This window comes from Pleurodeles waltl, chromosome 4_2 (genome assembly GCF_031143425.1).
Source record: "Pleurodeles waltl isolate 20211129_DDA chromosome 4_2, aPleWal1.hap1.20221129, whole genome shotgun sequence".
NCBI lineage: Eukaryota > Metazoa > Chordata > Amphibia > Caudata > Salamandridae > Pleurodeles > Pleurodeles waltl.
Genome location: NC_090443.1, coordinates 32258075 through 32275964, shown reverse-complemented (window position 1 = coordinate 32275964; position 17890 = coordinate 32258075). Strand labels below are relative to the sequence as shown.

General features: G+C 43.5%; 1 protein-coding gene across 2 annotated transcripts in view; it reads right to left on the bottom strand.

Annotated features, from left to right (window-relative positions):
• WNT10B (Wnt family member 10B) overlaps positions 1-17890 on the bottom strand; it is a 124377-nt gene that overhangs the window by 89784 nt on the left and 16703 nt on the right. For both annotated transcript variants that reach the window (XM_069230494.1, XM_069230495.1), the window contains exon 2: positions 15498-15686. In XM_069230494.1, the coding sequence (XP_069086595.1) occupies positions 15498-15565 (68 nt within the window). In that variant the 5' untranslated portion in view covers positions 15566-15686. The remainder of the gene's footprint in view (positions 1-15497; positions 15687-17890) is intronic.

Here is a 17890-nt window from a genome sequence, read left to right as displayed (position 1 = left end):
TCAAATCAACTAAAGAAGATAATTATATGCCATTGGCACACTTTGAACACAGGTGAATTGTACACGGAACACCCCTTATTTGCTTTCAAAAAGAACAAAAATATCAAAGATCATTTGGTTTGGGCATGCCTTCCACCTGCTAGAACTCACCATACCCTACATGATTTCTAGGATTCCGCACCTCTTGTGGGGCATCACAAATGTGGTGTTTACAGTGTATGTGACTATACTATTGAGTCAAAAGAATTTATACATCATAATGTAAGAACTGCTTCCACTCAATTTTCCAATTGTAACACCAATAATGTAATTTACACAAACCCCTGTCCTTGTAATTTGATCTATGTTGGCCAAACCACACAAAAATTAGAATAATGATATTCCAACATCAGAGATGTGTAAGATGTAAGGTGGTGAACGCACCATTAGTGGAACACTTCAAAACACTAGGACACCGAAAACAACATCCAATGGCAGGTGATTAAAGTCATGAAGATACCAGCATGTGGAGATTACATGGCAGCAATGCTGAACAGAACTGAATTGAAATGGATTTTGAGAATGGACAGCTCCCATAGTGGATTAAATTGAACAGAATAGAAGACTGGACTGCCCTTATTTGAAATACCTAGTATATTCTACAGTAACTCCATACCAAGAGTAACATGTACAAGTCTTTCTGTAACAACGATCACCAGTCATAAACCATGAGCCATTTGTTCTTATCTAATTTGTTTGAATCTCTTGTTACTCTGCTTGTCTGGCTGTACCAGCATGTGTTATTTCCAACAAAAAAAAGCATGTAAAAGTTTGTCCTGTAGAACTAACATTATTTCTAACCCATGAATATATGTTGATTCATGTCATTTCATGTTGTACTTCTTGTATGGTGTATTCAGCATGCCACTTTCGCCTCACCATTCCAATATGACCCCCATGTCTCGCTTGACACTCATCCTTCAAGTATTATCTGAGTTTTAATTCATAATGCTATTTAGGTAGTTGTGTCCACTATTTAATTCTCTTTCAAATTTACAACTTACTATGTTGGCCCCCCTCAACTAGAACATTCTTATTTGGAAGTGGGATCTTCAATCCATGCCAACATGGCAGCCGTAGTGGTAATGTCTCGCTAGACCCCCCTTTTTTAGTCCCCCTACTTTGACACTGAGATATGTTTGCAGGCTTTCACTTCCTCAAGTGGCACCACAGGGACGCGGTCGCCCCGCTCGACCGGTAGCGTTTTTATTGAAGACCGGCTCCACCAACCTATAAACTTCACTGGATACAGTAAGCCTTGCAATGACCACAGCAGGTTTGTGAGGATTCTTGTTTATGGGGTGACTCTTGTTTATGGTTTGACCAGTTTAGTCATATTATTGCGTGTTTCGTTGTAGTTACGAGCACGTATATTAGTAATCTGCCTTCTTCTTTTAAATGGCAGCATATATTCGGAGATTGATTTCCCTGGTTGTGTCTCCATTCAATTACGGGCACAGTTGCTCAAATTATTAGTACTGTGTAGACTACATAAGTTCGGCAGCCTACCCTACACTTCATCACAGAGTCCTTAGAGGCAGCCCCTTTTATCATCTCAAATTAACGTAGTGGATTCATGTTTTGTAGGCTTTGGATTGTGATTTCACAGTGACATTGGACCACGGCTGAACTAATGACTGGATATTACGGAGACCCATCATTACCAGCAGTAGGTACATGTGGATGTCGGTCACATTATGCTCTTTGCCTGAATGTTTTTGTGTTTCTTCTGTTTTCAGCACTTGTTCTGGACTACCCCGGCAGGGGTACAATTCTGAAACTGTCCTGTATGCCATTTCATTGCCACGTTGCTGACCTCAGCCTGTCTCTACAGCCAACTGAGGAGACTGCGGGCAGACTCCTGTTTTTCAGGTATAGGGGCAGGTGTTCCTTCCATGGACTAAGTACAGGCAGAGGAATGGGTTATCACTGCCAGGATCTTTCCTAGATGCTAGGAAGTGTGGGTAGGAATTATTAGGCACATGTTTATTCCAATATGCAGGGGTTGTTTATTTTCTTTTTAATCATGGCAACAATCCTAAATGTGCTATGTTTCATCTTCCTAATAATCACAGCTCATATATTTTATCGTAGATTGTAGCCCCTTCAATAAATGCACTGAAAACTGTCCTGCATCTATATGTCTGCTTATTTGTGTGTGACACCTCTGCTAACAAGAGTAAAGGGCAAGATCTGCCAACCACGACTTTCCTGAGTAGTCATAGAGTGTCATGCGTCAGGAAGCTAGCCGAAAGGGTTAGGCCGACATCTACAAAACGGTGTGGAATTGACTCAGCCCCCTACATGCAGTAGTGCTGCCGCCCGAAACCAGCAGTCTTGTTCTATTGACAAGAGTCCTTCGATAAAGCCACTCGATGACACTTTACAACACTCTACGCCACTCTGCGCCTCTCCACTCTACGTTACTCTTCTCCACTGCACTCTATGCCACTCTACTCCACTGTGTGCCACTCTGCAACACTCCACTCTACGACACTCCATTTAAATCTAGAACACTTTATGCCACTCCACTCTACGCCATGTCACTCTATGCCACTCCACGCCACTCTGCCCCACTCTACCCCACTCTACACCAGTCTACGCCACTCTACAACACTCTGCTCCACTCTATGCCACTTCACTCTACTCCACTCTATGCCACTCAACTTTGCAACATTCTACTCCACACTATTCCCCTCCACTATATGCTACTCTACATCACTCCACACCACTCCACTCTACTCTGCTGTATGACACTCTATGACACTCCTCAACACTCCACTCTATGACACTATGCCACTTTACTCCACTCTATGCCACTCCACTATTAAGAAATTGTAAATAAGAAATCCCATGCCATTTGTGACAAATGGCCGGTTTTGCATTTCCCAAATTGGAAATCGCTATTTGGGAAGGCCCCTCAAAATGCACCCCAAAAATAGTAGTGCCCATGTAGAGCACACATATGTCCAAGAGGTATGTGTGCACTCTATTGCATTTTTTAAAAAGCATGTTGGGGTGCTTTGTTTTTTTAATTGCGCATGGTTACCATCAACTTGAAGCCGATGGTAATTGCATTTCCTAAATGCCCAATTTGCATTTAAGAAATGCTTTGTATATTTGAATAGGAATCGCAAATAGGTAATTCCCATTTGCAACTTCCTATTCAGAGGATCGCAAATTGCGATTTCTAATAGGTAGAAATCACAATTTGAGAATCCCTAAAAGGGCTTTGTACATCAGAAAAGCCCATTTTGCATTTCTTAACGGCCCAAAATAGCGATTCTGACCGTTAAGAAATGCAAACTGGCTTTGTCCATCTGGCCCTTAGTTACTCCCCTCTACACCACCCCTCTCCACTCTATGCCACTCCACTCCATGCCACTTTAATCTATGCCACAAGCTTTTGGCCATGCAAAACAGCAGCAACGCAGGTGTAAAACATGTCTAAAACTCATCAGAGCCAATAGCTCTTCACAGGTAGGACCTATTGGCTTTGCCAGTGATTGTTTTTTTGAAGGTCTTGTGCCCTTTACATGAGGGATGTTCTAACAAGAGTGCTAGCCACTCTCAATGGCGATTGTGGTACAAAAACCAGAGTGCTGAACCATAGTGATGTAGGAGAAAGTCCTGAAAGTCACAGAGTGCCAAACCATTTCAGTAAGGGAGGAGGATCTGTTAATACTAGCGGGGCTGGTTTTAGCATTGATGGAGCCTTGTGCACAATCTTTTTTGGCACCCCTCTCATGACCTCTTTGGATTCCCACACTACCACCTGGCAAAAGCGCCCATCATCTCTCTATAGCCTCTCTCTCATGCAGATTTATTTTTGTTTTAAAGCACTGGTAAATGCAGCGGCAGCTGCCAAAGAATGGGGATGATGGGTCTGGACATACGGGACATGGGGGAGTTAAAAAGATTTTTTTTTAAATTAAGAACCCTACCTAGCTTCTCCTTTGGGAGATGCAGTTTGTCTCCCCTCCGTCCTCGTCTTCTTCCCAGCAGTACACAGGCTCCCAGCCAATCACCAGTATGACAGCAACATAGTGATTGGTCTGAGCAGCCTGCTTTAGTGCTCAGATTGGGAGTGGGAGCCTTTGCATGTTATCCACTCGGCTGTACAATGCAGACGGGTAGAGAACATGCAAAGTGCCATGTCTGTTTAGCTGTTGGGCCGGCCAAACAAACATGCGCACTTTATTGTGCACATACCCCTCCTCCAGCCCTCTCTAGGGCATCCCCAGCCTTCCCTGCTTACTCGCAGGAAAAATAAAATGATAATAACATAGCGTTATTATCATTTTATTTTTCCTTTTGCTAAGTGGGGCGACGCTCCTCCGCCTTAGCAGAGGAGCCGCCGCTGGGTAAAGGCTGGCTTTACTAATCCACTCAGCTACCCACATAAAATACAGATTTGTTCTTTGCAATAGGAATATCAACCCTCTGCGCTATTTCGTAGTGAGTCAAAACTGCCACTAGACAAAAGTCTGAACTCTCTCTAGCAGGAACATTAATCACAAGAGTTAACATGACATTTTTATTGCTGCCTGAAAGCTGGATGTACAGGAATTCTGCTTCAGATGCTTTTAAATTGTAAGTTCGTGCTAAGCACAGCAACCCCTCCCCTGAGGCCAGTGCCCCCTCTCCAGGTCAGTGCCCAGTACAGCTACACCAGTCGCACCCCCAGAACGCAGGCCCCGCGCACTAGAGCTTATTTTGAGCCGTGATTGCTGGTGACAGCACTTATTTTATTCAATCAGACAATGAGCTGAGGAACAGAAAGAAAGACACACTGATCGGAAAGACCAAGAAAGAGAAATACTGCAAAACAGTCACAGAGGGAAAAAGCAGGAACCTGCAAGAGTCTAGGTAAAGGGGGCGGAGGTGTTTGGTAGTGCATTAAAGAGGCATGAGGTGGCTTTAAGACTACCAGTTTTGGTATTCGGAGCGGGGACGTTTAATAACACCTACCGCGGACTTTCGAGCAGAGCTTCGGGCACCAGCACTCGTTATTTTACAGAGTGCTGCTGACCCCTCAGTGGTGTGGGGTGCTCTGGAAATCAAAGCAGGCTAATCCGTCTCAGTTCAGGCGTTGCTATGAAAGCCTCGGAATACAGAACCTCATTGGTGTAATAGAAACCCCCAAATGCTATTTCAGCACGGAAGGAGGCTCTAGTCTAGAGAGCGTCTGTCTGGATTGAGCCCTACCGCAGGAGATCCCGCCTCTGCTGCACAGAGCCCAGACTGGCAGCACGCGCGCTGGTAGGCGCAGGGGGCATTCCGAAGAGGGTGTGGACCCTCGCTGCTGCTACCTGAGGTCTCAGGCTCTGTTTCATGGCTTCGCAGGGAAGGGCAGAGAAAACGTACCCTGCGGCCAGAGTATCAACGAGCGATAGGCGCCTGCAGATCACAACACGTTGAAGTTACACGAGGATAAGATTCTGCTTTATATTACCACACCAACAAGGTGACATTATTCAAAACAGGGAATAGAAATATACGAGCTTAATCAGACATCCTGTTAAAGGAGCTACAGCACGTGCGTGTGCTCACCGCACGCTCCCCTACACTGGACGAACTCACAGATGACGAGTTCATCGTGATCCTACATCTTCAGTGAAACATCCTTAATCACAAACAAATGTGACCAATTAATTACGATAAAACCCTTGCATGTCAGTTTTTCGAAAATCACTTTATTTCCCTCAGTGGAGTAGAGAGAGCTGCTAGAGGGCACGGGGGCTGTGGGAACAAAAGGTATTTAGGGTATGGGATCGTACCCCTTGTTTGCTTCGTTTTGATAACTTAGTATTTTGTTCTTAAGAAACAGTGAGCGATAAGGGCCAGCAGTTTAACCATAGTGTTATTCGCCCTATCATAAATATCTATGCCCTGTACAGGTCTGCTGCTTCAAAAATTAAGACTCGATATACAGGTACTGAGGATGCTGAGTCAAGCGGTTAACAGTATGTATTTGTATAATTTATTTATTTACAGTGAAGACTGCACTTATTTCTATTTAGCATCACGTTCATTATTTTTAAAAGTATGTGTACCTGCAGCGGTACTGCTCATCTGTCCCATCTTTTTAATTTCTCCAAGAACATCTCTCTAAATTGTGGGTTACTTGGTGTGTTTGTTTCTCCCTAATTCCAGGAGCCGCTCGAACACCAATTTAAGCCCCCTTTCAGTGACACTCTTGTTGTCAGCTGGGCAGTATTAGGAGCTGAAAGAAAGAGGGAGGCACCGCCAAGTCCCTCGTTTACTTTGAACAGTGTTTGATGTTTGTTGATTGTATTCATTGTACATAGAACATCGCCAGGGGTGCTGATCCATGCCAAGTCACACAGATTTATTTTTATGGTATACGAATACGCTCTGCCTTACCCGGGGAAATTCTGTCTCCCCAAAAGCTACAATCAGGAGAATAGAAAACCAGAAAATGGTACTCAGGTATTATAACCACATAGAAGAAAACAAGAAATCAAAGAACTACGATTAAAAAAATCCTCAGTAGCTTTCTAGGCAAACAACAGAAGGCAAAACAATAGTAAGACGTCGGCATGGTTCGGGAGCAGTGATAGCAGCAAAAGTAACGCAACAAGTAACAAGGACCGGCAAAGCCAACAGGTCGGGCTTGATATAATAGTGTATTTGTTACTTTTTTAAAAACGTTTTTAGTGCAAACAAAATAAAAATAGAACAAAAACAGACCACCACTTAAATACGGCCACCAAATGCTTACAATGAACTTATACATTTTAAATTTCATTCACTGATATGGCTGTTTTAATAGTGATTGCTTTATTTTTATTTTTTTTAAAAAGGAAGAAAAATAAGCCCTTCAGTTGTGCGATCACATTTTACTATTTACTACAGACCACAGAGAACAACACAGGGCAAAGGGAGATGGGGACAGGCAAGAGCAACATGGAAAGCGGGGGCAGAGAAGCAAACAGGCAGGGGCAGCTCCTCCGCTATGTTGGAGAAGCGTCACCCCCCCCCCACCAGCAGCAGTAGCTGCAAAACTTTTACCATAAAACGATTAAAAAATAAATTTATTATCGTTTTATAGTAAAAAGGGTGGGGCCATGGGGCTGTGACGGGGGCGAGTGCACAGCACTCCTCCTCCTTGTGCATGTGTTTGTCCGGCTGTCTCAGGCCGGCCAAACACACATTCGCACTGGCCTTATCTCCAACACAGCAACGCGGGCACTGTGTCGCTGGGTTGACAACAGCAGGCAGAGACTTCTACTCTGCCTCTGAGCGCCCTGGCTGGGTGCTCCATCCAATCCTAATGCTGCTTTCATGCTGCCAGCAGCATGAAAGCAGCGTTAGGATTAAATGCAGGGCAGACTGGCAGCATGTGCCTGCAGTCCAGTCAAGGAGTGGATCGGCGAGGTTCGGAATGGCACAAAAGGTACGTTTTATTTAATTATTATTATATATATATATATATATATATTTTTTTTAATGCCCCCCGCCACGCGCCGCCTGGCCCCTCTTCCCTTCTGCGAGCTGCCACTGCAAACAGGCGAGACAGAACATGAGTGCAGATGGTGAGAGAAGCACTCGGACAAGAGACTGCAAAGTGGAGCTAGCAACACAAGTGGGAGACAACAAAACAGAGATCCTGGATACGGAAACACACAGGCTTGACTGTGCTATCTAGGTTGCACTTTGACTATCATACCCCAAGACAGCATTGTCTACATTCATTGGTCTTGCCCAATCTAAAGTGTGAAACTCTCTTTACATTCAGTTAGAACAGGATACTGTCTGACTCTGAAGCTGGTTTAGCAACAAAGGTTAGAAAGCACATTTCTTACTTTAAGTGAAACCCATGGATATATTTCAGCAAGAAAGTAGGAAGGGTATCTTAGAACACTTTTTTTCAGAAAGATTGTGAAAATGGTCCATCAGCCAATCAAGTCTGTAGCTAACTATCCTTCTGCTTTAAGTTTGAGCCAACAAAAGTAAATGTATTTTCTGAATAAGCATCCAAATAGCAATCATAATGTTATGCTTATAGTGTTTGGGACTGGTGTCTTGAAAGTTACATTGTGATGCCACAGAGAGTGCGGTCCTTTTGACCAACAGAACTAACTGCCGAAGGTCCTGATGCTGCTTCTTGACAACCTAAATGTGTTGCTAAAATAACTGAGTAGATGTGGTCCTTTAACCACCTATACTTATTAGATATGCCTTACTGGAAGCACCTGTAATGCTCTATTGCACCAAATAGAGGAACACTACCAGACACAATTTAAAGGAACAGGTATATAAATTGGCAACTACTCCCCAGTTGCACTCTGATGACTTTGATGTTAAGGACAAGTCAGGGTCTGAAATTAAGAGTGGCAACTCATTGAAAATGTTCCCCTTCAGGCCCTGCCATCCATCTCTTACTTGAAGTTTTACAAGATCAGAATCAAGGACAACTGGTGGATATTTTTCCTCCGCCGAAAGAGGTAAAAATTACAAATGTTTCAATAAATGGCCTACTTTTGCTGACATTACTTTGACATCCTCAGTGCCAAATTGAGACAAAAGAGTTAGGTCCTTGGAAGATCGCTACATTGAAGTGGTTGAGGGGGTCCCATGTCTCAGTGGCCAGAGAGCTATGCTAGCGGAAGCTTAGTCTCCTGGCAGAATCACTCAAGGAGGACAGGTAAAAGGGTAGAAACTAGTCAAAGCACGATCCACTGGTCCTCCAGGATGGGGTTGAGCACCATGCTAGCAACCTTGTTCCTTAAAAAGCATTTGTTACGGAAACAACAACAACAACCACTAAGTCATCTGGGAACGAGGGACTTCCAGAGCCTCTGCATGAGACATGCATGATTAACAGTAGTGAAAGTGGCAAGGAAACTATTGACAGGATTACAGAATTTCTAAGTACTAAGGCCAGAATCAGAGTCTAGTAGGTATGTGCTATGTATGACACAGAATAGCTGACTCAAATTCCATCTGATATGAGGCACTACAACCAACAGATCCTGGAGATCAGTGAATGTAGGTGGGCCGGATCTGCAGAATGAAAACCACCACAGGAGAGACAATACTGTACTCTGGAAGGGATGATGACCAGCATCACGAAAAAGTGTTTATCATCCTAAGCAAGGGGACACAGAAATGCCTAGTTGAGTGGAAGCCAGTTAACAGCAGACTCATGACAGCCAGGTTAAAAGGCAGACAGATCAATACCACTATTATTCAGTGCTATGCTCTAACAAAGGGCACAGAGAAAACAATCAAGGATATATTCTATCAACAGATGTAGGTTGAGCTTGAAGGCGTGAGAAACCAGGACGAGATGATTGGGCTGGGAGACTTGAATGCTAACCCATTTGGTGCGTGTGTCAGTCGATGTCTGACACACGCACACCCTCCCAGGTGCATCTATTGGCCGTTGGCTGACACCATGGAGGGTTTTAAAGAATCCTCTGGTACTAGCAATGGAGGATTCCTTAAAAAAAAGCAGAGGGATATGTGCAATCACTTCTGTGTGTCTCCCCACCTCCTTCCTACCTATCTGCGATGTTAGCGCACCACAAGGCACGCTGACGTCACACATACCCCACCGGAGCGGACAGGTGGAGCAGGTAAGTGTCCTCGCCCACTTTGGTGGGGGAAAAGGGCAAATGGCCTCAAAAGCATTCAAGGATGCCTCACTTGAAAGGGTAGAGTCTCCCATTTTAAACAAGACCTTCCTGAAAGAGTTTCCTGACTGTGGATTTTGGCCACGCTGGGATCCACAGCCTGGAAACTCCACTAGACACTAGGGAAGAAACATAGGGGGTTGGCCCTCGTGCAAGTGGGCCAGCCCCCACGCAGGGGTATATATTTAAAAACAATACAGTGGTTTTCCTCTGTGTAGCGATCGCGCCCCCTCCCCCAGGGGGTTAAGTGCTTACAAAAAAAGGCAAGGAAATTGACAGGCGGTTGGCCCACCTGGGCATGTCCCGACCCCCCAGGGGACCTAATTGTTTTTCATAAATGTGCAGTTTCCCTGGGGGCCATGATCGACCCCAGGGAAACCACACATATATCAAAAAAGCTCTCTCTCTCTCTCTATATATATATATATATATATATATATATATATATATATATATATAGAGAGAGAGAGAGAGAGAGAGAGAGCTTTCATCTAGCAATAAAAATGTCAAGATAACTCTTGTGATGTTCCTGCTAGAGTGAGAGATTGGAGTTTTGTCTAGTGACAGTTTTGACATGCCATAAAGTAGCACAGAGGGTTGATGGGCCTGCTGCAAAGAACAAATCTGTATTTTATGTAAATAACTGAGTGGATTCGTAAAGTCAGCCATTACCAGCGCTTTAAAAGAAATGAAATGTATGTGAGAGAGGGGTTATGGAGAGATGAGGGGCATTTTTGCTAGGTGGTAGTGAGGGAATCCAAGAAGGAGGCCTTTGGGGTGGGAGCACCAAAAATGATTGTTGCACTGGGCGCTACCAGAGCTAAAGGCTGTGATGAAGGGTATGTGGCAAGGTGAAGTACTACTGTGTATTTTTTTGTCTTTTTTAGTGTCTTTGGAGAACCTGCAGATTTAGGAAAGAAGATATGGTGACTTGATCTTTATTTACTGTTGCACACGTATCTCACGCGCACACACACACACCGACTGTTAGAGAACAACAAATATGCCTTCTAAGTAGGACAGTGTTTTAGAAGGACGGTTTTAGCCAGTAGCAGAGGTGGCGTCTTGGTGGATGACTACTACCCAAGCCCTAACTCGGGTTATGGAGGACAGCTCTGAGGCAGCATCTGAGACTGAGACAGCAGACACAGAGACAAAATCTGAGGGAGAGGAAAATGAAGCAGAATCTGGAAGTGATATTTTATTCGGTGGAGTCCCATCCGACGACTCATCTTTCAGCCGTTCTGAGGGACATGATGATGGCAGTCATGCTGCCCCTTCGCAAGCATTCTGTGCAGCGGTGCGACCATAGCAGGTTAGACCAACACAGAGAGCAGGTACGTGCAGCAGCAAGCACAAACGGAGTGCTCCCTTTGCACCCCCCCAATTTAGTTCAGCCCCAAATTCCGCCTTTCATTGACGACGCTGGATGTAAAGTTGATATGGCCAATATTTTGCCAATTGACTACATCCATCTCTTTTTGGATGTTGACTTGAAGATATTTTCGGGCCTTACACTCAAAATGGGGTTAGTGCAGAAACCAACCTTGAAATCCTGCTGGTCTACTTACACAGTTTGGGTAACCCCCATCTTCACACCGTACATGATCAGAGATCGTTTTTTGCTGTTGCAGCACATGCTGCATTTCAATGATGAATCTGCTGCATTGCCCTGGGACCCCCAGACCATGACAGGTCGTTCAAAATTCAGTCTGCCATGTAACATTTATCTGCCAGGTTTCCAGAGATTTATACTCCTGGAAAGGATATAGCCATTGATGAGTCCTTGATCCTGTACAAAGGGCAGCTGCTGTTCAGGCAGCACACTGCGAGAAAAAGAGCTCACTATGAAATCAAGTTGTACAAGCTGTGTGAGAGCTCTACTGGCTATGTGTACAGCTTGAGAGTGTATACAGGGAATGACTCTACTCTAAACCCTGTGTGTCGCCCTCCCACGCTAGGAGTCATAGAAAAGATTGTATTGGAGCTTGTCCAGCCTCTCCTTCACAAAGGTTATAACCTTTTTGTGGACAATTTCTATACAGGTGTTCAATGAGCTGTACAGAAATTACTCAAACCAAGGTCAACGGGAGCCCTCACCAGGGACTTCCATTGATCTTGGCTTGATCCCTTTCTGTCATGGCCACACAAGTGAGGTACTATTTTTATCGAGAGACTTTAGGGAAAGGCCGGGTGGAAGAAAGTCTGTGGTGCCCCCATTACAGAAATGTGAGAAATGTGAGGAAAAGTGTTTTTTTAGTCTACGTTTGAGGTTTCTAAGGGCTTCTGATTCAAAACATCTGGTTCAACGCACGCAGGCCAGTCCAGCCTGGATACCCCTGTGTTTAGCTTTCAAAAATGTACAGGTTGGCTAGGTTTCCCTAGGTGCCAGGTGAGCTAAGGCCCAAAATCTAGAGATACCCTCATTGGGAAAATAGGGGCAGTTTTTGGTTGAAAAATGTGATGCTTCCATGTTCGTTTTGGGACGTTTCATGTTGCGGGCACTAGGTCTACCCATACAAGTAAGGTACAATTTTTATCAGGAGACCTGGGGGAATTTCTGGTCGATGGAAATTTGTGGCTCCCCACAAATGCCAGAACTTTCTATCACAGAAATGTGAGGAAAATGTGTTTGTCAGTCAACATTTGAGTTTTGTAAGGGATTCTATATCACAAAACCTGGTGAGACCCATGCCGCCAGCCCTCCCTGGATACCCCTAAGTGTCTAGTTTTCAAAAATGTACAGGTTGGCTAGGTTTCCCATGATGCCAGCTGAGCTAGGCCACAAAATCTAGAGCTACCTATATTAAAAAAGGGTCAGTTTTTGGTGGAAAAATTAGATGCTTCCATGTTGCGTTTTGGGACGTTTCATGTCACAGGCACTAGGCCTACCCACACAAGTGAGGTATCATTTTTATCAGGAGACATCGGGGAATGCTGGGTGGATGAAAGATTATGCCTCCCCCCCCAGATTCCAGAACTTTCTGTCACAAAAATATGAGGAAAATGTGTTTTTTAGTCAAAGTTTGAGGATTGCAGGGGATTCTGGGTAAAAACACCTGGTGAAACCAACACAAGTCAGCCCACCCTGGATATCCCTTGGTGTCTAGTTTTAAAAATTTTACAGGTTGGCTAGGTTTACTTAGGTCCTGGCTGTGCCATTGTCCAAAATCTAGAGCTATCCACACTGAAAAGAAGGGTCAGTTTTTAGTGAAAAAATTTGATGCATCCATTTAGCATTTTCTGCCATTTCCTGCTGCGGGCACTAGGTCTACCGACACAAGTGAGGTACTATTTTTATCGAGTTACTAGGGAGGCCGCAGGGTAGAAGGAAGTTTGTGGCTTCCCACAGATTCCTCAGAAATATGAGGAACATGTAATTTTTTAGTCAACGTTTAAGGTTTGCAAGGAATTCTGGGTAAAAAAACCCTGGTGAGACCTACGCAAGTCAGCCCACCCTGGATACCCCTAGGTGCCTAGTTTTCAAATATGTTCAGGTAGGCTAGGGTTCCCTGGGTGCTGAATGAGCTATGGTCCAAAAATCTACAGCTACCTATATTTTAAAATAGGGTCTGTTTTCTGTGGAAAATTGTAATGGGTCCATGTTGTGTTTCGGGCTGTTTCCTGTCATGGACACTAGGCCTATCCTCAGAAGTGAGGTACCATTTTTATTAGAAGACTTGTAGGAGCATAGAATAGTAGAACATTTGTATTATTGATTGGATTTCTCTGCATTTGTTGCTTTCAAATGTAAGCCAGTGTATAAGAAAGGTGACATTTTGAAAAATACCCTCTAAATCATAGGCTGGTACAGGTACCCACAAGTTCAGAGATGTACAAATAACCACTGCTGCCAACAGTATGAGAGCTATTGAATCTCGAGAGGCCTCTAAGAATCTTGTGAGAGGGGCATGACAGATCTGCTGAAGGAGGTGTAACCTTTAAATATTGTGCAGTCAAAAGCACCATAATGTTGCATGTGAACATTGGTATTCCGCAAACTCTAAGGAGGGGTGTCCACAACAGGTTGTGTGGGCCCTCTCTCATGTCCCTGTTGAAACATTGGTGAATGAAAAGGAAAATATGTAATAGTTCTACTGGGATTGTGTATCGAAATTAGGCAGCTAATAATGAGAAAGGCCTTCAGGATTTCCCCAAACACCTACAAAGGGAGATAAATCATCAAGGGGCGTAGTTCTGACCCAAGCCCTTTGGACAGATAAGATCCTATGAGCAGTGATTCAAAAGAAAGGTGTGGATCTAGGTGAGGACTGAATGTGTGACCAACCAAGTCAAGAAGAGTGGGTGATTAAGAACAATATCTCAGCCAGCATCAAAGGAACATCAGCCGAACCTGACTGTAGAGGACAGAACCCTGTAGGGTCCTTTAGTCAGTGGCAGCCGTTGCACCTTTTACCTATAACTGGATCCTGACAGTCTCAGCTGGGAAGCCATGAGAAGCCCTGTCTCTCGAAAGTCTACTTCTTGAATTACTTATCAGGTGCCAAGAATGAGTTGGAGCAATCTTACTTCAAGATTCCTATAGTGAATCACACTCCAGTCATCGCACTGAGCCTTGTAGTGATTTTTAGGAAAGACATAGCTGTCACTAAAGTGTGTCATCCTGCTTTATTATCACCATATTGAAGCAAGTAAATAATGGCTGAGCCACGGGACAGAAAATAAGAATGAAGCTTCCAGAATCTTGACAAAAATGACAAAATAGTTACTTGAGGAAACACTCATTGGCAAAGCCAAGCAGTGTCACCTGTTAAAGACAATAGCTGCCCTTTTGGATTTGCCTATGCATTTTGCCGATGTGAAACAACATCGACAAAAAAAACAAAAAAAAAGGTGAGATGATGTATATGTGTGTATGTGTTATCATCTATGTACAAGTATATGCCGTGACCCAGTGGTATTTTTTTTTACTTTTAATTTACTGTTCCTAGATGATGAAAAAATACGACCAAAAGCACATCAAGGGGAAAGGAAATTCAAGTAGCAAATTGAAGCTGTTGAGCTCTCCCTAAAGAGAAAATATTGAACTTTGAAAAAAAACTAATATGACAGGGAGGGTGTGGAAAGCAACGGAGGATTGTGTGGGTGGTGGGAGAAACATGTCAATGCTCCCAAGTGTCAAGAGAAGCAGAAGGAGCAGGAGAGCAATGTAAAGAAGTGGAAGGTGGTGAACATTTGAAAAATAAAAATTGAAACAAAGGATGATTTTGGGAAAGGAGGGGGAGCAACACTGAGAATACAGAGGGTGGAATGGGAATTTTAGAGGAGAAGCAGCACATAAGTGAGAGACCAAGAACACACATGCACATGAAGTGCTGAAAGAAAAAAATGTTTCCCTGAATGTAAGTAGTGGAAGGATACAAGTCATCCAATTAACATAACGGTAAAGTAGCTAATGCTCCATGAGAAGAACAAACCATGGGAAGGAGGAAAACCATTGAAAAAAACGAAGCAAGCAAATGAGATTGACAAGAAAGCCAAGAATTGGTAAGCAACAGACTGACCCAAAGCCGACTGTAAGATATTGTAAGTAATTGTGTAGTACACAATAGGTCTTTCTCCACAGAAAACCAATAGCAGGCTGTGGGCGAGACATAAAAAGGCTGGGAAAAAAGTTAACCTGGTGCTGTAATAGTTCTTACAATTCACTAAATGTAGAGGATAAAAACAGAACTGACAAAGGAAAACAGGGCAGATTCTGAGAAAAAGTGTCTTAAAAAGGGAAACATGTTCTGGTATTCTCTCATGATACCTCAGTCTAATTACATCACTTACCGACTGCAGAGCCAGAGGGATAGGGTGAGAATCCAAGGGCAGGTGTCGGAGGGGGTACTGTGGGCCATGCTCTGGCCGCACTCTCCGCCTGGGCCTAGTCTGCTGTGGAAGCACCCTAGGGTAGAACCGCGTCTTCATCTCCTGGCCCTGGGGGGGCTTCTTCCCTCACACCCCCAGGTTGCCAGGTTGCTGAAACAGAAGTAATAAAATGGTTAATAGGCAAACACAGCATCAAAGCCAAACAGCCAAAATATGAACGGCTAGTGCCAGCAAACTGACAGAATCAACGGAAGTCTTGCTCTGAGATTGTCATGCTCATTAAAGGATATTACAATGACTAAGGGCTGTGATTCTTGTGGATACACACTGGGAGCCTCAACAATCACAGAGACTTTTGCTTAAAACGGATAACATCACCTGCTCACAAGGACCTTCATAAACATAGAAGATCTCACAAGTTCAGAGGCCGTCACATATACAAAGGTGGTCTCATAAACTAAGAGACCTTGATAGACACGCACCCACAGAGACTCTTACACATTCAAAGACCTTTACAGATGTAGACGGCATCAGATATTCAAAAGCTCTCAGAAGAACGGCAGCATTGTTGATATATATATATATATATATATATATATATATATATATATATATATATATATATATATGGACTCCGACACTAGAAGAACCCTTAGAAATATAAATATAGCCTTGTGACATCTAAGACTTTCCCAGATGTAGACATCCTCACAGACTCCGAAATCCAGAGAGATAAAAAGAAGGTCTTATGAACTGAGAGTTCCTTACAGATAAAGGAGGTACACACTTTCATAGAGACCCTCGGAGAGAAAAAGGGGGGCTTGTGAAATCAGAAACCTTTACATATACTCACAGAAATACAAACAAGACTTTGTGTATTTAACAATTATCACTGATAAAGAAGGCATGAAACACTCATAGAGACTCACAGGGATCCCAGAGGGGCATGTGGATTAATTTAGAGGCTCCAAAGACCTCACACACTCACAAAGAGTCTCACGGAAACAGATAGGGGCTTTTGATCTCAGAGACCTTTACGGATATTGGAGACCTCACAGATTCTGAGAATTGAGAGTTACAAAGAAGGTCTCACAAATTTTGAGATTTTCACAGATAATGTCTCACACACTGATTGAGACCATCTGAGATACAAAGAGCAAGTTGGGAACCTAGAGACCATCACAAATGTAGAAGGTTTCACGTGGTAACATCAGAAACAGAACTTCTTCATGAACATGAAGGCCTTCAATGAAAAAGAAGGCTTCACACACTAAAAACATATTAGAGCAACCTGTGAACTTAGAGACCATCACAGATACAGAACGCAGTGACACACTGCCAGAAACCTTCAGAGATATAAAGAGCACCTCGCTAATTTGGAGACCTTGACCGAAACAGAAGACTGCACATGCCCATAATAGATACCCTAAAAGAGATAAATAGCCCATTATAAATTCACAGACAGTGATTTTTGAGTTGTGTTTCCTCAAGGTTTTCTGGCTTTTCCTGAAATGTAGAGTTGCTTCTCAGCAGTTGTTTACAGTCTTGTACTTGCACCTTTTCAGCTTTCTTGAACTGACATTCAATTCACTAGTCTGAACAACAATGTCTACGGTAGGCCATTGTGCGGGTGTCATGAGAGCACTTGCTCTACTCTAATAAAAGGTTTGTTACTTTAGCTTAGTTGTATGAGTTCTATGTTTGTGGATCACTATTCTCAGGCACAATCTCGACCATAATTCAAAGCACTATTAGTCCGAGGTGTGCAAAATCCTCACAACTTTAAGGAATGCTGTCAAGGCACTTCTTTTCAACGGCCTCAGTATCTTACTTGTATCTGCCATAAAGACAGAGAGGGGCAACCCTTCTCACCATTTGGCAGACTGCAGGATTACTTAGGGACATCAATCAATTCCACATTTACAGAATAACCGCCAGAGTAGTTATCTGAGTCTAGCTAGCCAATATCTAAGTTCCTGGGAACTCCGCAGTCCCCTCTTCTAATCCTCTTTTGAAAGGCCAAAGTGTCCATTTTACTTATGTCTCCACAGTTATGTCATTTGCTTGTATACCAACAAAAGCAATAATGAGAGCAGTCAACTAAGACCCTGGTCCACAGAACATCAGACCCTGGGGCCCTCATAGTTGCATGCTCGCACACTCTATTGTTCTCCAGAAAGAGTGAACAACAATCTCATCTAATCTACCACATAATTTCATACCTTCTTGTTACCCCCACATTCAGCTCTATTGTGTTCTAATAACTGTAAGATCCTTAAGCAAGAACAAAATTCTCATCTACAATCCAACATCAAACTCTAACTGACAACTCCTCTTTAATAAAGCACTTTTAG